This window comes from Aptenodytes patagonicus, chromosome 4, assembly GCF_965638725.1.
Source record: "Aptenodytes patagonicus chromosome 4, bAptPat1.pri.cur, whole genome shotgun sequence".
Lineage (NCBI taxonomy): Eukaryota > Metazoa > Chordata > Aves > Sphenisciformes > Spheniscidae > Aptenodytes > Aptenodytes patagonicus.
In genome coordinates, this window is record NC_134952.1 from 5,807,882 (window position 1) to 5,834,065 (window position 26,184).

Sequence of the window (26,184 nt, forward strand, 5' to 3'; positions counted from 1 at the left end):
GGTGGGTGTCGGTCTCTTCTCCCAAGTAACAAGCGATAGGACGAGAGGAAATGGCCTCAAGTTGCGCCAGGGGAGGTTTAGGTTGGACGTGAGGAAAAATGTCTTTACTGAAAGAGTGGTGAAACATTGGAACAGGCTGCCCAGGGAAGTGGTGGAGTCCCCATCCCTGGAGGTATTTAAAAGACGAGTAGATGAGGCACTTAGGGACATGGTTTAGTGGACATGGTGGTGTTGGGTTGACGGTTGGACTCGATGATCTTAGAGGTCTTTTCCAACCTCAATGATTCTATGATTCTATGATTCTATGAAACCGTCTCTTGCCACCAGGTAACCCTCAGGCCTGAGGTCGCTGGCTCACATCGACTGAAGAGGTTTGGTCAGGAAAGTAACTTTTCCATTTCTTCCACGTTGAGATCCTCTCTGGGAACTTTGGCCAGGTTTGCTTCAAAGATGGGAAACTGCTGCAAGGATTAGAAGGGTCCTCAAACCTCCAGCTCTTCAACCCCGTAAAAAATTGTTTCCTTGCTTATGCCCTTGCCAAAAGGAATGCTTCAAAAGAATTTTATGACTACACCCATCTCCAGAGTACGCAATGTAGTTCACCTGATTTAAGTTTCTGAGCTCTTAGGTTGCAGGCAAGTCATATTTTCAGGCTTTTCTCCGCAGCCCTGGGGTAAGAGCTACCAGACTGCCGCTTCAATGAAGATACGGTCATTGCAGTAGGCTGGCAACCTCACAGGGACACTTGCCTCCCGGAGCTGGGCATTTAAGGAGCAGAATTAAATGACAAGGCACACAACAAGAACTTGAGAGATGGCAGTACAGCTTTTGGTCCAAACTTTAGATTGCCTTCCTCTAATCCAAACCATCTTCAAGCTTCTGCATGACTGACATTCAGGTGATCCTTATAGTCAAGAGAAATGAAACAAACTCCAGTTCATTACAACTATCCTCTGAAAAAAAACAGTTTCAAGCTGTAAATCCCAGCACACGGACTCTAACAACATAAAAACAATCTATCCAGGAGAAGATGTTCTCCCCATCCTGCTAGCATTATTCACACATTAAATCAGAACTGACAACGCAATCTTTTCAGCTGAGCTGTTCTCATTCTTCTTTTTTTATCATGATGAAATAATTCCCCTTTTTAACAACTTCTAAATGTTCATACTGATGCATTATGGAAGGGACAATGCAGATTTCCAAGCGAATGATACACTTGATTTTTTTCAAAGCAGTAAGTAGACAGGTTGTTAATGAATTGGAGAAGTATTAAAAATTTGTTTTGCAAAAGGAAATGTTTTTAACTATATAAACCATTGCAACAACTATTGATTGAATTTCCACCACAACAAGGCAGGCGGAGGCTGATTTATGACAGCAACCCACCCTAACTATCTAACCAGATTTAATATAGTTGCCATCCCATGACACAATGATGTATATTTTTGTAGCAATCTAGAAAATAATTTGCAAGGAGTAACAGTTCGTTCTTCAGCCATCAGCCATAAAGCTGTCAGGGGAGGGTCTCCAGCGCTGCCTGTGGGACAGTGATGTAGCGAGGAGGACTGCAAAACTTCACGGGCTGGGGGGAGAACAGGGGGATCTCGGATTTACGGATATGAGCATTTTCAAGAGACTGTGTTGTTACTGGTTTTATTTTGACCATAAACCAAAGGTAACGAAGTCTCCATAAGAATACGCAGTGTTTACCAAACCTCACTTTTCACTGTCTGACAATAAAATTCAAATGGGGCCTTACTGTGTAAGTTGACAATGACTACGTTGTCTGGAGATAGCTGGGAAACAGCTTTCCCTCTGGGAATCCTGAGGTCAAGTTTAAGCAGAGAAGAAGAAGGTAGAAGGAAAGTTCCTGTCCACTACATTCTGTTTTTAGTTAAAGCTGAGCAAAACTCTAACAGCAAATACTGAAGTCATTGGGAAAACACAATCTCTTCCAGCCTGAAATGCTTTACAAGGTTTCTTTGAGCATTTTTGTCTGGAAAGGATCTGGGGGCCCCCAAAACCTGATGGAGAAAGAAACAGCACTTACATCATACCCAGCTGCCACCCTGTGTCACCCAACGCAGAACTACCTCAGCAGGAGGGACTCAGATACTTGGATGGAGGCGGCTGGCACACGAAGCCTGGGGGCCTCTTGCTTCATGGGTGACAGCAGAGATGGGGCACTGACACTGCCAAAGTGCTTCATAGGGCTGGTTCTGGAAAGGCCGTCTACAGCATCTCCCCGGGAGGGTCTGCTAGAGAGGATCTTACCAGGGGAACAGTGCCAAAGGGATAAGGGTAAGGCAACAGCACGACTTAAGTGCCTTAAGGAAGAACACCCATGTTCACAGGCTGCTGAGACACAAAAATTTGTGCGGGAGATGCCCTGAGATACATACATGGCCTTGCAGACCCAGCCACCGCCTTCACTCTTGGGCTGGCACAGTTCTAAGGAAGCTCCCACTGGATGAGAAGCCTGTTTTCTACCCAGTCCTCATTAAGTGCTTCATGCAGGAGAATTCCTACCTATTTATCATAAGCAGAGCTAATAAATACCTTGGCAAGCATTTTTTTCTGTGCTTCAGCCTAGACTGCATTAAATAGGTGAGCAGCAAATACAGACAACCCCCCTTCCCCTCCACCATTCCCCTGCTGCCTTCCCTCTTCTGTCTCAGGCTCTCCAACACCCCCATTTCATGAGGGTTTGGGGTTTTTTCTTTCATTTTTGCACATTGTTATATCACCCCCATTTGGGGTACGCTGACTTCTCCACCGAACCTCAAAGTAAATCTGATCCTCAGGAGCACTAATACATCCAGAGATGCTCCAAGCAAACTTCAAGGTGGAAAGCAAAGAGGACAGGAGGACTGCGGGTGCCTGCTTCAGGCTGCGTGACTGGGACTGCAGCAGGTTTCCCTGGGGAAAAATCCATGTTTGCAGCCTCTAAGGATGCCTTATTTGCCAGGAGCAAAAAGAATGAACAAACAACAACAACAAACCCTAAAGTTAACCACAGAACACAGCCCCTGCTGGAAACAAGCTGAGCATATTTTCTTTAGCTGACTAATTCTTGTTTATTTTTTGAAGGCTACTGCTATAAAATTCACAATCCAATTACAATTTCTAGGCTGAAAGAATGGCTTCTAATTATATTGTTTTCCATCATTGCTAGAATCATTGCAAGAAAGAGTGGATTAATGCTGTATGATTTCATTTCCTGTACAAGAATCAGTTCTCAGCGTTCTCAAATGATTTATAACAGACACATTAAATAAACTATTAACAATGTTTTTGCAACAGAAATGGGCTGTACCATAAACAGGACAAATTGAGAAATACAGATTTGCTGCTGTGTTCCAATGCATCAGAAATGAGGATCACACGGTGCATACTGAGTATAAACGGTATAAACTTGCAATTGGAAGGAAAACTCAGGCGACACTTGAAATGTGGGCCTGGGCTTCAGGAGAGCTGGCTTGGTGTCTGGCCTGGCAGAAACCTTCAACATGACTTTGGGTAAGTCACTTGGCCAAGGGGAGGAGGAGCGCACCTCCAGATAGAGCCAACCTAGTTGTCCTCCTGCTGTAGCTGTCTCCATGTAGGCGTGAACGTGTGTGCCTTGGGTGTCTAAGTTTCTCGTATAATCGGTATGATCAAGTGTGGATCAATGATCAAACGTGTCTACGTGACCGTTTCAGAGGTTCTGCTGTCCTTGCCTTGTTTCTCGTATGCGTTCCCCAAGCACCCAATTCTGCCACGTGTCTAAACTTTGGAAGATGGATATGGATCTTGCCCCAAATTCCATGTTTCTAGGACAGGGCTGAATCAGAGTCTAGGCTGGTATTTATGAAGCTTCGGCTGGATTTACTCCCAATTCATCTATACTGTGGGAAAGAAAAAAATTTAGTGTCTGTCTTGAACAAACATAACAGCTGCCTACAGAAAGATAAATAAAATATATCCAGTTAAATGACTGAAATGATTGGAAACTAAATCTCCTGCCTGTTGCTTCTCCTCCTTGCAGCTAGAACTAGTTAATAGCAAAACTTGCAGTCTGAAAGCAGAACGAGAAAGGAGAGGACGACCTCGAGCAAGACACAGTCCTTCAGGCCGTGAATCCTTCAGAGACACTTCTACACGCAGGTGCATGCACACATCTGTCTCCACATACACAGCAGCTGTTTTCAAACACAGCTCCTAGCCCACAAGACGTCTTGCAGCCTCTTCCATGCAAGGGCTGACACCAAAGACCCTGAACCAAATCGGTCTCAGCCTACACCTCGCACTGTAGGTCCAACCCCTAATGGCACTGCTCACCCATTGCCCTGGGCACCTTCAGCGTATAGAGCCTGGCGGACAGAGCAGCGTGGAAGATCCTTTTCTTCCAAGCTCAATCTCCTCCTGCTTCTCTCTAGGGAGTCAGCAGTTGGTGACTATTTCATAGTTTCTTTTGTTATGCGCTGGTTGGGTTTGGGTTTTGGGGTTGGGTGGTTTGTTTGGTTTGTTTTTTTTTTTGCTGTTGTAAATAAAAGAAATCCTTTTAGGTCTGACAATTCATTTCTCTCCTCCCTGACAGCCCTACCTCTTCTCCCCCTTTTCTGCCCTCCAGCCTTGGGCAACTGAATAAAAGCAAAAAAAGAAAACTCAGAATTGCTAAGCCCTTGAAGAAACAAGTCTAAGCCACTCCTTGTCCATTTCAAAATGAAGACAGGTATTCCTCTAAGGCGGGTCCCATCTGAGTGCTAAAGCCACACAGTTCAGACAACATTGCTCATACCAGCTTGAAAAAACAAGGAGTTGTTCAACATCACAGGAGTACTGAGAACACAGGGAGGAAAACCAGCTAGGTTCTTTACCACCTCTCTCCAACTCACATAAAAGGATATGATCATAAATCAATATAACATCCAGAAAGAATAAAGCAGTAGTGTTTTATTTTCATCTTCTATTTCTCCAGCACATTTTGAGCCCCCGAGTTCAGAGCGGGAACTTGTTTTAGTATCAAAACCTGCCACCTAGAGAGCAAAACCGCAAATGAAAAGAACTAGGTTTGTAGGCTGTTTGTTTTTTTTTTTAAAAGCAACTATCTCGTAACATTAGAGATGTGCTGAAAAGTATGAATTTGCTGTGCTTTTACAGCAACAAAACAGATTTTAAGAGACCCTTAATTATGTATCTGCACAGCACAGACATCATTATAGGCTATTGCACCTACTCCCAGCACAAATACTGCGGTGTGTGGTTTTAGTGATTATACGACAGAAAAACATTTTTTTCTCCTAGTTCTATAAATTTATGTGGTTTGTATAAACAGAGAGCGATCTCTTTCCTTTCCTTTTGAGATCACGTAACTGTTGCAGAAAGCAAGTCAGTTTTTAATGAGAAGTTTTGGGTGCTCTGAGTGGCAGCGAACCATCTGGGTCTGAGTCCTGCTAGCGAGCTATGGATGCTCCGTAGGCCCGACAAATATCAGGCTGAAGACATCATGTGGCAGAAAGCCTAGACTGGAACCACAAAAAAAAAATAAGACAGACAGAACGACAGACAGACAGAACGACAGACAGACAGAACGACAGACAGACAGAACGACAGACAGACAGAACGACAGACAGACAGAACGAACAGAACCCGGTGCACTTCTGAGAAAGTTTCCTGAGGTTTTTAACCAGAGCAAACCTCCCACATTTCCACTTCTAGGGAAATACGCTGTTTGCACCTGAAATTCAAATGGAAGAAGTTGCCAATTTCCTTTTGAAAATTGAAAGTCTTTCAGCATTTCTGAGTCAAGAAATTTTCCAAAATTGTAAACTTTGATTCCAGGTCAATTCAACACTAAACCATATTCCCACAGATAGGAGGAAAGGAGATATATCGAAGTAACCTCTCCCTAAAAATGGTACCTATCGGGTTTTAATTCCCGCACGAATCATCCCCATAACAAATTCAGTCCCAGGGCTCCCATGCTTCATTATACAGACCAGGCAGGAAAGGAGGAAGAGAGGCAGATGAGCCATTGCTACAAATTCGGAATAGTGCATCACTTGCTCTTAATCGTGAATTACCTTACTTAGCTTCCACTGCCACCCACCTCAGTCAACCCTCTGTGAAGGGTCCTCAGGGCTTCGGGCTGCACAGAGCAAAGCTCAGATGCAAGTTAAACAGCAATTCCCATATGTGCTGCTGCCTATAGCAACTCACACGCCTTAACTACAGGAGACCAACTTACCACCCGTATCTCTGACGGAGAAATATAGTTTAACCCCTCAGTAAATAATTCAGAAGAACCAATTTGTCCTGGTTTCGGCAGGGATAGAGTTAATTTCCTTCCTAGTAGCTGGTACAGTGCTGTGGTTTGGATTTAGGATGAGAACAATGTTGATAACACACCGATGTTTTAGTTGTTGCTGAGCAGTGCTTACACTAGTCAAGGACTTTTCAGCTTCCCATGCTCTACCAACTGAGAAGGCTGGAGGTGCACAAGAAGCTGGGAGGGGGCACAGCCAAACTGGCCAGAGGGACATTCCATACCATGGGACGTCATGCTCAGTACATAAACTGGGGAAAGCTGGCCGGGGGGGCCGCTGCTCGGGGACTGGCTGGGCATCGGTCAGTGGGTGGTGAGCAATTGCACTGTGCATCACTTGCTTTGTGTATTATTATCATATTACTATTATTATTATTATCATTTTATTTCAATTATTAAACTGTTTTTATCTCAACCGACGACTTTTTCTCACTTGTGCTCTTCCAATTCTCTCCCCCATCCCACCGGGTGGGGGGAGTGAGCGAGCGGCTGCGTGGTGCTCAGTTGCCAACTGAGATTAAACCACAACACAATTATTTAACAATATGGCCAAAGACATGTAGCATAAACCGATTTAATTGCTAGTGGGGTACTGGCAAGTTGATGTCCAAGAGACTTTTTTTTTTTTTCTTTTGGTGTTACAATTTCTGTGGAAAACGTCAAACCTGGACTCTCCCCTCTTCACCAGCTATTTCTAGTCACCACGAAGCCAGGAGTTGCCTCAGCGCTCACAGCCCCGTACAGACGCTCTGGGAGGAACAGCCCGCTGTGTGAGACACCCTGAATCTGCTGCCCGCCAGGTGTCCGCAGCAGCGCAACTCCTCCTATCGCTGCCTTCAGAAACCACCAGCAGGCTCCTGCCCGTATTATCAGACTTGCACATAGCCCCGCTTACGAAAACCTTTAATCCTGACCAGTGACAGGCACTGGGAAAGGGAGGGCAAAGGTGATGGTGAACTGAGCAAACGATTATGTTAGTGCAGGCAATACTTAATTCCACAGTTTCAACACAATTAAGAGCTTATTCTTTGGGCATCACAAGTCGGCTACCACTTTGAAAGCATCAGCACAGAAGCCAGCCCCTGAGGTTCTTCTTGAAACCACTATTATGTCTCTCAGGGCTCAGATCCTGGCATTTTCTGGCCCAATTTGCTCTGCCCCCACCCCTCACTTGGCTGCTACCAGGGGATCCAATCACTAGACCTGCCGGGGACCAGTGCCCGAATCCGAGCAGAGGTCAGTCGCTGCCCCAGGCTGAAGGCCAACGTGACTTTGTAGGTACTTTCAGTCTAATCAGCAGCCTTCTGCCAGAGCGCAGCCTCTAATCCACTTGCCACCGGTGAGGCCCATTAGTGAGTGCTCCTCTCCCCTCCTCACCTTAAAGCTTTAAATCTGTTGTTTGATCTGCAAAGAATTAAGCTGCATCTTTGATTCAACTAAAACCACCTAGATCACCTCAACACAGCAGCTGACCGATTTTAATTAGCACTGTGCTAGGGCCCTGTGGAATTTCAAACCACCACAAAAGGAAGCAGGTAAGCAAGAGGGTAAGTAGCAGCACATCCAAAAAATGGGACAACTTGAAGAACTGTGGTGAACCTCAGAAACTATGACAACAGCGACTGAGAAATCCACCACTAATCATCTCAATAATCCCATACAGTTTTAAGAACATCTTGACACCGGAGTATAGAGCTGACCGTCTTTCACCAGCCTCTCCTTCCCTCTCCACCTCCAGTGCACAAAGGAGACCTTATTTGACCAAATGAATTGGCATCAATGTTTTCTTTTGTTTTCATTGGTGAGCTTCAATAAAGTGAATCTTAAGAAATCCCCTTGCTAGAATCTCACGTCAGAGCATCATTTTAAGTACAAAGGTACGGAGGGTAACTTACCACCATCTTCCCCCAAAGTATTACATAACACAACATTCATCCTGGAAAACAGCATAAACACAGAAGAAAAAATATCAGGCATGAATACATGCTAAAAAACCACAAAAGGCATAGTATTCATTAGGTGTGACAGACCTTGCTAATCAACCTCAAAAATTATTAACACCATCAAACTCAAGCAGCACCTACTAGCAAGAGTATTAGGTATCATTCAAAGACAAATATTGCCTAGTAAGAGGAAAAAAAAAGCACGAAGTAGATCTACATCCTCTTCTCTTTGTTCAAGAAAATCGGCATGGCAATGAATTCCCCCGACCAAAGTGAACATCTAGAATTGGAAATGACCATCTAGAATTTATCCCTCAAAAGCGCAAGTGATTTATGGGCAGACACCATTGCCAAGTCTAGACCAAGGAAAAAAAAGGACTATTTCATAAAACTTAATGAGAACTCAAACAGTAACTTTAGCAATGTTTCTCTTGCACATAAAAACTACATACTAAATTATAAAGTAGCAATGGGTTTAAGGCTCAACACTAACTTAACTTTTGCCTTTAAAAAAAAAATAAATGAACAGTTTTCCAGATCAGATTACTTGAAATATTTATTCACAAGTACATACGGTATTAAACAGATGTGTTTTCCAAAGAGACATTGTCAGCAGTAACATAAGAGGCTCTGATATTTGCCAAGTGCACGTTTTTAGGCAGCAAGAGAAAACTGCAAAAACGAAGCCTTTCTATCGGCAAGGTCAGGTTTCTTCCCCCTCCTTAGGTGATCCTCAGTTCCAGGCCAGTACAGACTGCTTCCCCAGGCTTGAACAGAACCAGGCAGCCGCTAAGGTGCAGCACCAGGTGACTGCTGCAAACATTAGAATCAAGGTCGCATTTTTAAACTCATCCTCAAATTTCAGGATACAAGGAAACGCTTTCTCAGGGGACAACGGTCACTGGAGTTTATGGCTGTCTTCTAAAATAGCTGGTGCCTCTGAAAGAGCTTCCACGGAGCAATCCCTAGCAGGAAGCTTACTACACCTCAGTTGTCCTGGAAGGTCATCTCTTACAACACTGGTGGCAATGACGAAATTCAGGCAGTTCAAGAAGCATTACCCACCCCAAAAGATGCGTTGTGGAGAAGCCCACCACTACGAGTTACTTTGATTAGCAGGCTCGTAAGAAGACAGGCTGCAACGTCCTGACACTCACTGGTGAAGAATTGCACTCTTACACAGACTGAGACACGTTAGCACTGGTATTTCTGTAGTTAAAGGGCACCGTTCCGTCTCTTTGCTCCAGATTAAATCAGGCACCACCAGAAAACAGAGCAGATCTAAGTAAGAAAATTCCTATCTGTTGTCATAGGCTTTATCAAATGATTTACCACTCAATACCGCTTTCAGCCATCTAGTGACAGGATGTCAGGTTCATGTTCATAAATCATACCAAGGTGAATAATACAGCATCTGGCCTCTGTGTCCCAAGGCCTGTATCATCTGACTGATGCCTGACCACGTATGAAGCATTAATACACATTCAGTGCAGCGGAGATATGACCTGTCCTTTTATGCATTTCGTCAGGGCTCAGCTCTAGGAACTGTAAGTGTCAGTATCAAGATACCTGCCTACTGCTTGCATTAGGAAGAGAAATTCCACAGGCATTTGAGTAAGAAAACTAAGAACAGTTTTAAACAAATAACGACACGAGTGTTCGTAACAGCACCTTTATGGAACACAAGGTTAGCTTTAGCCAAGTGCCAGGTTGCATGAACTGTCAGTCCTCTATATAAAGAAAGCAATCTTGGTTTTAGTCCATCCGGATAAAGACTTGTAACACTCATTTATAGGCACGGTGCTTGGGCTATTTCCAAAGTAAAAAAAGGGCTTTCCATTACAGTGCTGGGAGTGGTTAACAAGACAGATACCTTATTACATTATTTTCCAGAGAATAACAATTCTCCTCCATTACATCCTAACGTTATTAGGATTTCAGAACACACAAGCAATGCAAACCTAGTTAAGATAAAGGAGGAAATTAAGGTAATGTAAGCTAAAGACCAAATAATTTTAATAGTTACAGACAATTTTGAGTATGTATTTGCGTGGGAAATCAGATACATTTTTGTGAATAAAAATTCCATCTCTCCACACAACAAACAGAATTCCTTGCCAGTAGAGGACTACACTGTGCACAGCTCGGCCTTGAAAAGAAAGTCTGGACTTCAGGCATATCCAGCTACGTGGATCAACAAGCAACCCCTTCAGATCCAGCAGCTTTGGTTTAGTGGACGGAAACTTTGGCCTATTGTTCAAACAAACATACTTGCCAGCAACGAACAAGTAAGACTGGATTTTTTAAAAATAAAGCGAAGTGTGATATGTGCATAAAGTCAGTGCCTTGATCCTTAAAAGCATCTCTATAAGCGACTTTACCTTAAAATGGGCAGTGCTTAAGTTACAAAAGATTCAGACCTTCAAGGCTGATTATTTTGTTTATGATGGTTGAAGAAACGGCTCTGCTTCAGGAATTCAGAAGATGAATCAGATTTAGTAGTAGATTTATTAATTTGCTGTGATTTACAATGAGGTGATCATGTCTGAACCAAGGAGACATCAAAACAGGTTTAGCCAGGAGGTTTATGGCTTCCAAGTCAAATTCATAGACCAGTGTCAGTCATTTGGGCAACTGAGGATTAGCAGACAAAAGGTAAGCGGAGGCCAGGTGCTGTACTGATGTTTTGGAGACAGTATTCCAACGTATCTTCTCTTACAGCAATTTCCTTTTCTCAAACTCCTGCAAATGGCACGCAGACATTACCAGTGGGGAAAAAAAGAAAATGCTTCTATTACTATTTTATTTTAAATTACTTTGTATTTATCTTAGCAAATCTGATTTTCAGAATTAAAAGCTGGAATTAAAAATTAAAACATAAAATGCATAATGTGTGCAAGTTAGAGGAAAGGAGAAGTATTCTCCCACCTCACATTAATAAACTGGCTGTGAAAGACCAGTAGTGCTAGACCGCAGTCAGTGCGCTGCCCTCAAATTGCAGTGCTGTCAAGGAACCATTTGCTCCCATGCATAGCATAACAGGCTTGAAAAGCACCAATTCTGCCTAAGAACTGCAGCAGAATCCTTACAGTAAAGGATTCAAGCCAGGGAAACACTGAAGTAAAGATTTTCATTTTAGTAAAGGAAGAAACACAACAGAAGAAGGGAAGATTCCCACAGTAGCCTGTGAAGATGCTATACTACTGTGGTCACCACAGGAAGGAAAAAAAAAAAAAACAAAACAAAAAATCACCCCCCTAGCAGAGCTGAATTACACATTTCCTCTAGCTGTGAAGCAATGCCTTTTTTTGGACATGAATTAAGAAAAATGCAAATAAACCTATTCCATACAGAAGTTTTCCAGCCGTATGCATTCAGCCATAATTCTGAGTTAGTACTTAAAATAGATAGACCTATATGCCAAGGCTTTCCTTCCTCAAATACCCTACTTTCAGAGAATTTTTTCATATTTTAAATTAATTCAGGTTCTTTGCATCTAGAAAACACAATTCAACAAGTTGCTACACTTGAAAGCAAAACGTAATCTCTTCTCCACTTGGCTATGTTTACTTTTCTGTAAGGCAACATTACATAAAACTACGTGCGCACATTATCTAAGTAATAACTGCAGCTTGTTCAGTCAATAGAGTTCTTATGCTTAACCAAGTTCAGAAAAACAGAGTATTTGGGTAAGAGATGTACTCCCAACTTTTATTCCCCCAAAAGTAGCTTCTTGCTCTGGATCAGTACGTATACGAGTTTCCAAGCAACGAACCTTGTAGATGGTGCTACCTAGCTGAGCAGGAGACATGCTGACAACAACACCAGCGCTCTGAAGAGCTGCTATCTTCTCTTTAGCTCCACCCTTTCCCCCAGCAATGATTGCTCCAGCATGACCCATCCGCCTGCCTGGAGGAGCAGTCAGACCAGCTATGAATGACACTACCGGCTTGGCATTTGGACCCTGTGAAGAAAGAAAAGATACACGGGGGAGAGTGAGATGAGAAGTAAATCCAGATGGCAGATTTTTTTTTTTTTTTAATTTTATTTTTTTTAGTATCAAAGAGCCAGGCAAAGATATTAAACAGCTAGAAACCTCAGACAACACGGAACCAAGAGTCTGAAGCGTGTGGAATACTTTCTCTCCTGACAAGCATCATAAACCAAAAGCAGTCAGAAACTTTAAAAAAACCTCTCTACAGAGCCACGTATGTTACAAAAACCAGAGCGTTCACTACAAGTATCATTACAGGACTAAAAATCTGAAGTTGACACGGCCCTCCAGTTAGATTTAATCTGGATAAAGCTCCTAATTTCAACTCTTTCTCTTTAAGAAAAGTATGACTGATGTTTTTTTTGTAAATAGAGATTAGAGATTGAACTGAGTTTTCCTTGACACAGCAAAAGAAGATGGCTAACTACCAAGGTGTCTGGAAGCAAGCTGTTTAAAGACTTACAGTATTATTTTCTTTCAAGAATGATGCTGCATCTTCTTCGGCATTTCCTCCAATTTCCCCAATCAATATGATCCCCTCAGTATGAGGATCCTTCAGGAAGACATCAAGGCAGTCAATAAAATTAGTTCCATTGAAGGGATCGCCTCCAATCCCTGAAAAAAAAAATAAAACCACAAAAAAAAGGCTAATTCAAGATAATGACATTGCATTTACGATAAAAGTTTCAAAGTAAATTTCATCATGAAGAGTATCCCCAAAGGCTCATAAGGGGGGCAGCTCTGAAGGCCCTTCCCAAGTCAGAGTGTGCCAAATTCCTGCTCCAAATACCTCCCCCACAATTTACAGAAAGCTTTGATATCTGAATAATCACCTTTCAAACCATAAGCAAAATATTATGCCTTATACAGAGGCTCTGTGTAAGACACAGAAGGACCAAGACCCCAGCTCTAGAATTTTGCCGTAAGAAAACTGAATTTACTTAACATACCCAACTAAATGCCTAACAATGCCCTATCCCTTTATAATATTAAACTTCTTGGGAAAATCTGCTTCCAAATTGACGTCATATTTGCTGGCAGTTCTCCGTTCCAAGCTATTTTTTAGGCTGTTATTAATCTGATGTGGAAATGGTAATAGAGAAGGGTTATACTCTTCACAGCACACAGGGATCTCATTTCTCAACATAATTGCCATTCAGCAATTTCTATGCTAAAGAAATTACTTTGAATTTCTTCTTGTAAAGAAAAAGCAGATTAGTATAGGTGCAATAGGCTGTTTCTGAGGAAACCTACCAATGCAGAAAGACTGCCCCAATCCAACTTGCGTTGTCTGATGAACAGCTTCATACGTCAGGGTTCCAGATCTTGACACAATACCTTTAGGAAAGAAGAGGAGATAAACTTAAGACTAACATAGCTAAGCACATGACCAGAGGCAGCTGTTCTTATATTCATGAAAATCACCTTAATAAACTGAACATGAGATGCCAGGTTTTCCAGCTATCCTTGCCAAAACATGAAAACTCTATATAAGATTCTATCTGTACTATTTCTTGGTTGGCATTTTTTGACACTTAATTGTCAACAGACTAAACCTGCCCAGAAAGTCAGTAATATCAGCCGAGACAGCATTCCTCACGCTACAGCTTTACCAGGAGAGAAAACTGAAAACAAAATAGAAGAATATACTTCTTGTCTTGTATGGGAACAGCTCATGCACTGAACTTGGAACAGAGCTGCAGCTCAACAGTTAACATAAGAATTCTGTATTAATCACATCTCCAATATGTCCAGGCACACAAGAGATCCTCCAGAACAGAAATACGCTGCACAAATGCAAGTTATCACTATTAAGGTATTTGTTGCTGCAGCTCACTGCTCTACAATACACATTCAGCATTTACATTACAATATTACAAAAGACAACAGCCCCAGTTTTAAATTCAGGATGGAAGGTAATACAGAGCCTAGATCAGGGGCAAAAATATTTGCATGGGTTTTTTTGTTCATTTTTTCAAGTCAAGATTTCTGTTAACACTACAAGAGGCAAGATTTCCAGGAAAAAGACATCATCTCCCATCTACTTCAAGCCATCTAACAAGGAATATAATAAGTATATTGCATAAACAGAGGAAAAAATACACCACTAGACTAACAACTTAAGTTTTATCAACTGTTTACACTATTGGACAGCACAGATGTCTACTAGCAAAGGTTTTTTTTCTTGCTATGTTTGCAAAGGGTTTCTTGTTTACTATTAAGATCAGATTGCCTCAGAGAAGCTACAGATAAAAATAGCCACAGTCTTTGCACCTTTATAGCTTGCATCTCAAAATTATCAAATAATTCTTGGATGCCTCACAGTAATAGAAAGCTGGGGAGCGTATCACCAAAGGTCACAGTATTAGATGAAGTTGGGAGGATGGCAAAGTTACATTGTTATTCCCTGATCCTTGGATCACCATTGAAAAGGTTTCCAGCAATGGTGGGGCAACTGGATTCGGGATTTAAAATATCCTTTTGCACTTGATGTGCCTTGCATTGAGATTCTAATATCTTGTGACTACAAGACATTTCTTGTACATACTTAGAAAATCTTAACAGAACTTTGATTCAGAAGGGAGCTCAGGGCAACATCGGTTGATGCTACCTTTTACAGTCACAGAGCAATGTCTTGATGGTATCTACAAAGGGCATAATTGCAGTCATCTGATTTTTCAATGCCAGGTTTACAGGTATTTCTGAAAGCTGGAGGTGTGACACAAGTGTTAACACATCCTCCAGCATTCACTAGGTACAGATTATTCTCAAGTCAGAAGTGGTTAAGTAGCAGAGAGAGTTTCTGATGTTAGAAAAACTGCACTGAGTCCACATAGCTCAAGAGCACTGAACAGGTCTTCCCACAGTAAACACACTTTTCATCAAAAAAAATTGTAATGTTGCAAAGGGTACTGTGCTCAAGTTAAACTGGTTACCCTGCTGACAGACAACAGCAGCATATGCTGTCTACAACAATGTTTCTGAAGCTCTATTTAAGTACAAATGCGTATTTTGGAAGAATTTTCTTTATAGCTCCTGAACGGCATTATTTTAAAAATAATCAAGTTGTTATTTCTATAGTTTAGAACAAGGAACCAACAGAAGGCAGGACAAGAGACTTGCATGCAACAGGGTGCGTAACTAACGTATGATTACGAACAAGTCACTGCCCTTCTGACCTTAATTCCGCTGTCTGAGAAGTGGGCAGTATATTTGTCACTTCCACTCACCATGGTATAGTTGTCTAACTTGACATGTTATGAACTTGCCTGTAATCTCTTCTCTTTGCTATAATACTGATGTCACTATAGGTGTAGGAGCCTAGTCCTCGGGAGCCAAGCTGTTGGCATGAATAGTGTTGGCGAGCTTAGTGCTCTCAAATCCCCAGATAAATGAAGGTATCCTCAAAGGAGGGTGTTAAGGAAACTAAGTCAATCACGTTACCAGAGGAAACTTCCAATTGCTTTGCCACTACCATCAGCACTCAGTGCCTGCTACGGCAGACTGACTGATTTTGGCCTTCAGGACTGATAATGGCGAAGTTCACTCACAAACTGAAGGACAGACAAGCTGTTATACAGCGTGTCAACTGTCTTCAGGGCAGCATGTGACTAGTCTCATGAATAAGAGCACTACAGTAACAAACTTTAGTTTTAGATGATGCGTAAATATTCAAAAACTCACCAATTCTTCCCTTCTTGTGAATGTGACCAGGCATGATACCAATTTTACATTCTCCAGGCTAAGGAAAGAGTGGAAGAAGTCAGATGGAACATTCAAACCATCACTAAGAATGGTTCAGCCCTGGAGCAAATCCAGAAGTCACTTACATTGATGACTCCCGGGCAGTTCGGGCCCACTAGTCGAGTCTTATCCTGCCGAAGCAGTCTGTGTTTAACCCGAACCATATCCTGCTGGGGAATACCTTCAGTAATGCATACAACTAAGGGCATTTCTGCATCGATCGCTTCATTGATCGCAGCAGCAGCAAACGGAGGAGGCACATATATAACAGTGGCAGAAGCACCGGTTTGTTCTTTGGCCTACAACGGACATAACAAAAAAAGATATCGAGCGTTTACTGGGGCCAAAGAGAACATTTGACAAATAGTCATTTAAAATATGTCCATTCACAGGCATAAATTAAGTAAATGGATATGTATTCATTTACTATAATCAAAGCAAGCGTTAAATTCACTGAAGATGGGACACATACAGCACAACTAGGAAACTGAGAACTAACCACTGCCTGGAAAGGATCTGCCCCACAAACACCATCATAAATACCCTTAGATAGTAGTTTGCTAAAAATTCATCATACACACCAGAATCAATCAGAAAATAGTTGCATGCATAAAGTAAGTGTATCCAGGCTCTATGAACTTCACAGTGGAAGCCAAACTCATGCTTGACCACACTGAATGCTCCCTCTTTTACAAGGCTTCTATTTCACTCCTTGCACAGTGACATCCATGGCTCAAACGTTTGTCTCTTCAGTGTGAGCAATGAAATAAGCAGCCCTTCAGCAGCATTAAACTGTCTGCCCTCCAGTCACTGCTGCAAATTACCTCCTTCACAGAATTAAACACAGGCAGACCCAGATGAGTTCTTCCCCCTTTCCCTGGAGAAATTCCTCCAACTAGATTGGTGCCATAGTCCAATGCCTGCTGGCTGTGAAAGGTGCCCTGTGAGAGAGAAAATAAGTAAAGTTAAAAGGCATGTAATAGCAAATAAAATTAACTAAAAAAGTTGATGTTATCTATAATTCTGAAGGCAATTTATGGCACTTAAATTTACAATGAGAAAGGAAGTTTTCGCTACAGATACACAATCAGCTATTTTGAAGAGTGCATCAACGTGTTTTAAATGGATTCAGAATATGCTATGCTTTTTCTTTTAAATCAGAGCACTGTGGTTGCACACTAAACAATATTTTGTTGTGTGTTGCTAATACACCTGCAGACATAGCAGCCACATTTTATTTTCCACATCAAGTCTGGCAGATGACAAGCACTATAATGAAATAGAAGAAATTATCATTCTCATTCATGACTCGCTGATAGTTTTAGCAAAAGCAGTCTTCTCCCCTTGCAAATGTGTAAAAGAGGGAATGTGAGAAAATTATTAAATATCCTGAAATAAAACCAGAAATTTAATTCATAGGCATTTACATTCAAAGGCATTTGTGAAAGAGGCACTTCTAAAATGGTAAGGTTTTTGTATTTTTTTTTTGCAAATTTCTCTTTACAAAGAAACCCTTTCAGTTGTAAACAATAAAAAGGCTTAAGACCAAAATCAACAACAAAAATCAAGAGTAATATAATAGACTCAAACCCAAGTTTTAAGCTTGTGCACAAGTGGAAAAAAATTATCTAGTCTATTGAATTTAAGAAAAAAAAAGTCTATTTGGACCAAAGAAAGGAAACTACAGTGCTGAAGGGACCTTCCTGATCATGAAGTCCAGCTTCCTAGCAACACAGGCAAAGCCAGTATATAATCCCTTTTATACGTTATTATGGGTTTTGGCCAATTAGCTTTCTGAACTGAAGGGGTGACAGAAGAAATAGTTCATATATATACCTGTTTGCCTGTAAAACCCTGACAGATAACCTTTGTATTTTTGTTAATATACAGATTTTTCCTTGATGCCGAGTAGGAACAGTGCCGTACTCCGTTCTGTTGCACTAGAGAAAAAAAGAAAAGAGAGGACAAACCATTAATCCACTGCTTTGTTAGACTCTAAGTCAAAAAACATCCTATCAAGTGAGTGCATATATATTAATGCTTATATCAAAAGATTAATTGATCCAATAGTTCATGTTTTCAAAAAGCAGCTCTGAAAGTTGTAAGTATTTAGGACTTGTTATTCTAAGATATCGAACACCTGTAGTTCACTCTACCTATCTTTGTGATTACTCAGTTTGCTAGGAATCAGGCTAGGTATTTCTCATATTGGGTACTTAACACCAGAACTCCAGTCACGACAAACAACACGCAGAACCATTATCTTAACCACTATTTTCATTTGCAGACGAACATGTTTCTGTCCTCTGAGAAATTCTGCAAAGTGACAAAGCAAAACTAAAATCCTGATATCCCAGAGGCTGTTACAACGTAGGTACCATGTTATACCTTCTGTGAACATAGCACAGTCTGTCCTAGACAGTGAGAGATACTGAAGAGGTCAAGGGTCCCTCAGCCCAGGTGAAACCTAACGCCAAGCAAGACATACAGCAAGAGAGCTTCTTCCAACAGACGCCTAGCTATGGGAGCCTAGGCATCACTGCTTGAAATGCACTTGGGCTTGTGAGGAAATACAGCTCTCCAGATACTCCACTAGAACCATTTTCAATTTAGTGTTCACAACTCTGGTACTGAAAAAACAAAACAACACGACATGACCACAGAAAAACAGCACAGTGCATGCTGGTATCAAAAAGACAAGGAGAATGACTGCATCTCTGCTGAAGGGAAAGATATGTTGACATCAAATGATTAAAAAAGAAATGCGCAGAATGTTACCATGCAAGAAAGCTTGAGATGAGGAGGAAAAAAGAGGTCTTCTGGCATAAAAAGGATGCGTGCATTGCCTAAATTCATTGCCATATGCTTTTTCAAACACCAGAGTTTTGAGGGGATCAGAACTGATTTACTCCCTGCAAGTGTTTTAGATAAAAACAGTATTTTGTGCTTAGAGTGAACATGAGAGGGTACAATCCTAATACAGAAACTGACACCAGTATGTTACTATACACCTCTTTAGTTCTTTTAAAACTTTACCACTTAAGATTTGAGGAAGTAAAAAGTGAAGCTGAAATAAAAATAAGAGATTCTGAATCATGGTCTGTGGACTGTTCCACATACTTGCTCAGGCAAGCCTGAACAAGGGAGGGATGATTTTTTTATTTTTTTTATTTTTTTTTAGAACGGAAGCAAAAGCTATTAAGTGGAAAAAAGGGAAAAGGTATTCTTCAATATAAACTGCTAATGCACATAATTTATTGAACTGCATTAGTAACATCTTGTAATAACACAATTTCTATGGGGTAGTAAAAAAGTGCAGAAAATTTAAGATCCATGTATATACACATTTCTATCACAGAGCTACACAGGACTTTTCCACAAGTACTTGTGCCAACTCAATTTTAGTGATACACTGCTTTTATGTTTTACTTCTATTCAAAAAAAGTGAGACGAAAAATAAAACAACGCCAGAAAAAGCCTACAGACATCAGTGCTACTGCTAAACCTAAAGTCCTTACTCTGTTCTTAAAAAGTGCTGACAGAAACACAGGACTTACAACTCCAACCACCTCCTGCCTTTCTCTAAGGAGCTGTGGCAGCACATCATCTTTGGACCAACATGAAGTAAAATTTGGTTAGATTTTAAAGAGAAATATAAGGATTAGCATGCAGTAAACTTGTAAGAAAAATGGTAAAAGTGCATGTCAGCATATCGACCATTAGGGTTTTAACCCAAATCACGTCTTTATCCACAAATACTGTTACAAAACTTTTTATGCGAAGGAGAAATACAAAGCACTAATGGACAAAATACATCTGAAGCTAAGAGTTAATGACTAGGGTTGCGAGTTTGTCTGTGGAAGGGTAGAGGAAAGTCTTGCTGACCAATTGCCACAGCTATAGACGACAGGACAACATGGTCTTCGTGCCTGGCCGACAGCTTAGCCTTCCTAGACAAGGCTGCAGCGCCCTGCAGGCTGCACCTCAGCTGCAACACCAAGTCACTCAAACGCACAACTGGCAAAGAGCAGCCTGCCTCTGGCAAAGGAGAGACAAAATAAGCAGAAAAACAGCTGACCTGCTGGTTAGGAGAACAGGGCATCAGTCTACCTGACCCCAGCCATTCAGGCAATCCCTCACGGGCATGGGATACGACTGGGTGAAACCCAACCTAGAGAAAAGCAGAGGACGATCCCCCTGTGAAGAAGCTGTTACAGTCAAGACCTACCACCAGCAATGCCTTGCGGAGAACAGGCTGGGCTTCCAGAAGTATGGGAGTGCATGTTTTGAAGACCCTCTGATGGGCCTGCAAGGGTAAAGAACAAACAGGCAACGCTAAACTAATTCAAATATAAGTTTTACACATATTGTCTGTGCTACAACACTGACAAATCTACCTGCAAAATAAGAGAGGGCAGCTTGCCAGGCACACAGCACGCACTCAGTAATTTCACTATTTTGGGGGGGGAATCCAACCTCTGACAAAGTCACTCCTTTCTCTGTACCATAAAAGCAATTCTACAGTCCCAGTTCAGCTGCCTGTTGCTCCATATCTGGTTTTAGATATTTATAACCTTGCACAAAAATGTTTTTGAAAGCTTAAGTTTGTCAATTCTCAGTTTTGAGAAGTCTATATAGATATATTTTTCAAGGATAAGAAGCTTTTGAGCATTTTCCAAGCTATCAAAGTACAAAAAAAAAAATTTAGGCACCAATAACTAGAAGACAGCTTAAATTCCAAGCTTTGTATGGATTTACTCTTGAAAACTGTATGCGCTTCTTACATGACTGAAGAGCCCTGGTTTGGAGAAATACAGCTGGTTCAAAAAAGCCTGGCCATAGGCTTGAGCCGTTTGCTGTCTTCAGAGAGAGGCAGCTTAGCATGGGCACATGTCTAGGGAGCGACACATTTTTGAAGAAATTTAAAAAAAAAAAAAAAAATCACCTTGCACTTCCTGAGCTGGATGAGTCTGAGATTTTGGGGGTTTTTAAACTGACATGATACAGCTCTGTATTTCTCTCCATGGCCTTGTCTGAAGCAGAAAAGTTTGCCCCAGTTATCGGCACAGCAGGAGCAGCAGGGGCATTGGTCAAGATGAGGTTCTGCTATACATGGCACAAACAGCAAGTCCCGGGTGCAAACAGCTGGCAATTTAAACAGTTGAGATAGACAAAAGATGAGAAGGAAACAGGTGGAAAATCAAAATGGTACGCCTAAGTTCACAGCAGGTAAGAGTCAGATATAGAATCCAAGTCTCAATTTCCACCCAGGACCTTCATTCACTAGCTCATACTGCTTCACAACTTCCAATGCTCGTTCAGGCAATTGCTTTTACTAGAACAAATCAGGGTGCCCGAGTGTAAATGCATGTTCCTTCAAGAAGACAGGACAAAAAAAAAAATTATTTGCTTTTCTGGTTACCAGGATTCAGCCACAAACCAGCAAAAGCCAAATTCATCGGTGATGCTATTTTAATGAGTACGTCTGAATTACAGGCCAAGTTGCAAAGGTGCAGGCTGTAGATGAAGTCCTAAAGCATAAGGAGAAGTCTTATCAAATCCAAGTCTTACCGAAAGCACACTGAACTGCTGTATTTCATATAATCGGAGGTCTAACATAACATTACTGTGTCCAACAAAGGCCCATAATAGACCTTTTGAAAAGAGTATTAAAACTAAAATAAGAAACTGGATAATCTTTCCCAGGCAATCCCTTTCACTTCTGCCCCATCCCTATCCTGTTTGGCATAGTTTGTGGTTAAAAAGAAAAAAAAGTTATGCAAATAACAAGATGCATTTATTTCAGCTTTCCAGTACTTTAGCTTCTACATAGCTAAAGAAACCTTCTGTGGCAAGAACCTATTTTAGTCCATTGTACAGGACAACCAAGTAGTTATGAAAGGTACTCAAATACCAAAACCCTGCTGTTGCAGGATAGATTTGAAAAGGAAGATCTAAATTTAGCAGAGGAGTACAAGCCTGTATATAAAACATCAGTTGTTTTACAGTAAAGAAATCTTACTAGAAACTAAGAGACAGACTTACTTCCACTACACACGCTGCTAGTAGTTACTCTTGCATTTCCAGGGAACAAGGCCCCAGCCGAGCCCAGAACTCACTGTAGTCCCAAGTAACAGGAAAACCCAGCTACATTTACTTCTTAAAAGAAAACTCACGATCGGTAGCCCTTGAGCAGGGCTTTAAGCTCACTTGTGTATTACAACTAAAACGCCTTTCTAGAAAAATACACTATTATTTATCATGAAGTCCAAGCATGAATTTACACGTTAAAAAGAAAACTGACCCATTTGCAAGGTATTTTAAAGCACACATCGTATGTAAATACTGTTTACACCGAGCTTTCAGGCACTCCTTGAGCAGCAACACCTCACAAGCACAAGTCTCATTTAAAATTATACAACCCAAGCTACATTTGCTCAGCTTATTTGTGTTGTGAGCCAGCTGACAGTACAGATACTAAGGGCTAAATCTCTTCCTCACTCAAACTTTACAAAGCTGAAAACTTGTTATTTTCAGGACTTCTTGCAAGATTCCCTAGAGCTACGGACAGGAATCCAAATCCACAGTGCCTCCCTCTTGCCCGCATTTATCCCAGACAAAAAGAAAAGAAAGTTTGGAAGCTGAGGTAGCATCTGAGGGTGCTCACGAAATGAGCACAATACGAAAGCATGCCAAAACAGCAGATTCCTTTCTAGAAGGACCTGAGCAGATACCTACATTGCCAGAAGACTGAAAAGTAATAAGTGAAATTCTTCCTCTATTACTCCTTGAAATAGCGGGGTAAATGGAGGTCAGTGCAGGGGAAACTTGGGGAAGGATTGAGGTACAGAGAACGCTAGTCAAAATGCCAAAAAGTATTTTTTCCACACATTCCCCCCCACACCTTATTTTCCATCAGTTACGGACCTTCAGTCTGTTTCTGAGAAATCCTTTCAATATTTTGCACATGTTGAATTTGCATTTTTATGACCATCTCCTTTCTCCTTCCTCTGCCTACAAATGCATGGCCAGAAGAGGACAGAACAAAAACAGTTCTGGACAGCTTCTTACATTACAGAAGAGTATAGATATTAAAAAGAAGTTTAGCAAAGACCAAAGTGCTGCAGCAAATTTCAGAGTTTACTGACTAGACGCTTGATATTAGCAAGAATATTCCACACACAGTTTCCCATCCTAGCTCTTTATCAGGTTTTAGCCTTCATTATCAGGCCATACGTATATATTCACACACACAGTTACATTTGGGTAATTCTCTCCCCTCCCCAAACCCATCTACAGAATTCACCCTTAAAGGAACCAGTTGAATTAGAAGAAGATGATCCTTACTGACAAAGAAGTTTTCATGCTCTTGAGGGATTGCTCAAAATATCCTACTCCTGGTTTTAAAGAGGATTATGTGCTCAGAGAAGGATTTCTAGGTATCGCTTCCCAGCCTCTCTCCTCTCACCAAATCTTCCCTTGCCAAATTCCTGTTAATTATGGAAAACCCAATTTATGAACATGGCATAGGAGTTGAGGAATGAAGTAAATTAATCAGTCTGTAAAGGACAGATGCAATGATTACGCTATACCTACCACACTGAACAAAACTAGGACTAATGGGCAAGTGACATTCAGAAAAATTTCGGTCCTTTCGACACACATCTCTTTCCTAATCAAAAATCCCCGCTCATTGCAACAGACGTTACTGGCTACATGGGGTCACGGGAGACACGGTGGCATTTGAAAGAAAAGCTTTCTCCCAAACTTATGAAGCTGAAACAAAGTAAAGCAACTCAGTGAAACCACAGGCCCTTGAGGAAACAAGCACGTTCTTCTCAGCACAAATCAACTATTTCTTGTAAGGCAACAGCTTTTCCACATGTATACTCCACTAAGAACGTGTGCAGCTAAAGGTTTGGGAGCTTTCCTCCCCCCGTACTATTTACATAAAAAACAACTCACAAATTCTTCAATTTAGATTGTTATTTCTGCAGCAATTCTTTGCCAGGGTTATTCACATAATTTACTGTAATCTTTTAATCTAAGAGCTCTACAAAGCCTTCTAACATGCCCAGAACATAAGATCCCTAATCCTGACTCTCCGATCACAGTTAAGGTGCCTACAGAGACTCTCTTCAAAGTGTGGTATAGACCAGCATAGGTCTTTTTTGACTCTGTCCATATAGAAACAGTGCTTTGAGCTGACCTTTGAGCAAGCACTTACCATTCACTGACGTATTTCATATTGTTTTCACAACTTCCTGAACTGAACCTTACGGATACACACCCATGTGCATCGCTTTTGCAACAGAACACGCTAGAAACTCATGATTTTAAATCACCACCGAGAGAAGCAGATGTTAATTATTTGTTACTGAAAATGTATGTACGAAGTCCAAATTTAAGGTTTCAGCCGTCTTAACACTTTGTAAGGAGTATCAAACCAAAGAAAGGTTTCCAATGAAGGACTATTTCATCTTGCAGGAGTTTCTTTAAAAGACTTCACGAACTGTTGCAAACAGAACACTTATTGAGCCACTTAGACCACTTCTCCGCCCCCACCCCCCCAAAATCATCTTAATCACTTTTCCCCTAATCTCTTACTGCTATTTGTAAAGGGAACAATGTGGGGTTTTAACATGTAAAACTGCTCCCAAGAGTAGCTTTGCTGGGAGTATAAATTAACCTAAATTGGAGGTGCTACATTCCCATCTGTTCCCCTCCATCAGAACCAATTCTCATCGGACGCAGGGGAGCCAATTCAAAGAGCAGAACTGGCAGAAATTAACAGTGCAGTAAGAAAATACGGTTTTCTGCTCCTGCTCGTGGAGGACAAGAGGTAGGAATGGATGGATACCTGAGGGGGTTGCAGGTGTGCCACAGGAACAACTCAGACCAGCTTAAAATGTTGTGGGATCATGTTACTAGACCCTGACCTGCAAGTTATCACCACACCGAGACAAAAAACCTTTGCATGCAGTGAAATGACGTAGGTTTAAGTTTGTCCATTTATTCTCAGCCGCAAGAACCAAGATTAATGCACCAATTCCTCAATTTAGATTCCAAGAAACGGCTCTTATGCCTAGGCACACCCATACACGGATGCAGCATTAACTGCACAAAAAAGCACCCTGAAAAGAAAGAAAAAAAAAAAAAGGCACTTTCTTTTTTATTGTGATCTTCAGAACAACACATATAAAAACTTTCAAGCTTAAGTATTAGTCTCAGGCTGCCCGTGTTCTCCATAACTAAAGGCTAATATTCTTACTCTCGACAACAAAAACAACTTTACCAACTGGTGTTGAAATCACAAGATAATGTAGGGACCTCAAGAGGTCTCTAGTCCAAAGCACCACTCGAAGTGACTAGATCCAACTCCATCAGCTTCCTCTAGGCTTTGTCGAGTTTTTAGTATTTCCGGGGATATAACGGAGAGAACAACTTTTCTGGGTCCCCATACCTGCGGCTGACCACCCTCGATGCGAAAACTTTTCCTAACTTTTAAAAACAGCTTTCCTTGCAGCCACGTGCGCCCCCGTACTGCCGTGCACCTCCGAGAAGAGCCTGCCCCTGCCTTCCCTCCACCTGACGCTCTGGAAGAGGGGCTGCCGGCACTGGAGGACAGCGCTCTGATGCCGCCTTGGGCCTTCCGCGCTGAGGAGACCCAGCTCCGCCAGCAGACCGAGGCCCGGGAGAGGGATTTGCTCGCCGCATCCCCGCGCCCAGAGGCCTGGCGATACCCCCGGGGACAGGCGGGACGCTCCCTCTCCCCCGGGTGACCTTGCCCCGCCGCAGGCCCGGCCCCGGCCCCGGCCCCGGCCCCTTTCCCTCCCGTGGCGGGCGGAGGCGGCCGGACCCCGGCGGCGGCGGGCCCCCCCCCTCAGGCCGCGCGGCCTACCGCGGAGGGGCGCGGCGGGCGGCCAGGGGGCAGCGGGCCGCGGCGGAGAGCGGTTGCCAGGCAGCGGGGAGGGTCCCGCAGCGCCCGCGGCTCGGCGCGGGATGGTGCCGGCGGCTCGGTACTCACGGCGGAGGAAGCGGCCCAGGAGGCGGGCGGCGGCGCGGCTGCAGTGAGACATCGTCCCCTTCGCCAATGACACCGGCCCGGCGGACAGCGGCGGGCGGGCGGCCCTGCGCGGCGCCTCAGCACTGCCCACCCGGGCGCGGCGCCGGGCAGCCCCGCGCGCGGATTG

General features: G+C 42.3%; 1 protein-coding gene across 2 annotated transcripts; it reads right to left on the minus strand.

Annotated features, from left to right (window-relative positions):
* Positions 1 to 8,791: 8,791 nt before the first annotated feature.
* On the minus strand, positions 8,792 to 26,133 carry SUCLG1 (succinate-CoA ligase GDP/ADP-forming subunit alpha). Of its 2 annotated transcripts, XM_076335696.1 has the most exons (10): positions 26,019 to 26,133; positions 20,220 to 20,297; positions 17,828 to 17,931; positions 16,816 to 16,932; positions 16,078 to 16,290; positions 15,932 to 15,989; positions 13,502 to 13,585; positions 12,711 to 12,862; positions 12,029 to 12,217; positions 8,792 to 10,995 (listed from the first exon to the last, which is right to left on the minus strand). In XM_076335696.1, exons 1-10 carry the CDS (start codon positions 26,068 to 26,070, stop codon positions 10,969 to 10,971), a joined length of 1,074 nt encoding a protein of 357 aa, XP_076191811.1. In that variant the 5' UTR covers positions 26,071 to 26,133; the 3' UTR covers positions 8,792 to 10,968. The 2 variants fall into 2 exon arrangements, with proteins under 2 accessions (XP_076191811.1, XP_076191812.1); XM_076335697.1 differs by lacking the exon at positions 20,220 to 20,297.
* Between the last annotated feature and the right edge of the window lie 51 nt (positions 26,134 to 26,184).

What these genes read in the sequence shown, in the direction of transcription:
- SUCLG1 (XM_076335696.1), bottom strand. Translation starts at nt 26,070, where the DNA reads ATGTCTCACTGCAGCCGCGCCGCCGCCCGCCTCCTGGGCCGCTTCCTC. An exon ending in CCTGGGCCGCTTCCTCCGCC is followed by an intron (nt 20,298 to 26,018) that starts GTGAGTACCGAG and finishes TTACCCTTGCAG; the next exon opens with GCCCATCAGAGGGTCTTCAA. An exon ending in TAGGTAGCACCATCTACAAG is followed by an intron (nt 10,996 to 12,028) that starts GTTCGTTGCTTG and finishes TGCCATTTGCAG; the next exon opens with GAGTTTGAGAAAAGGAAATT.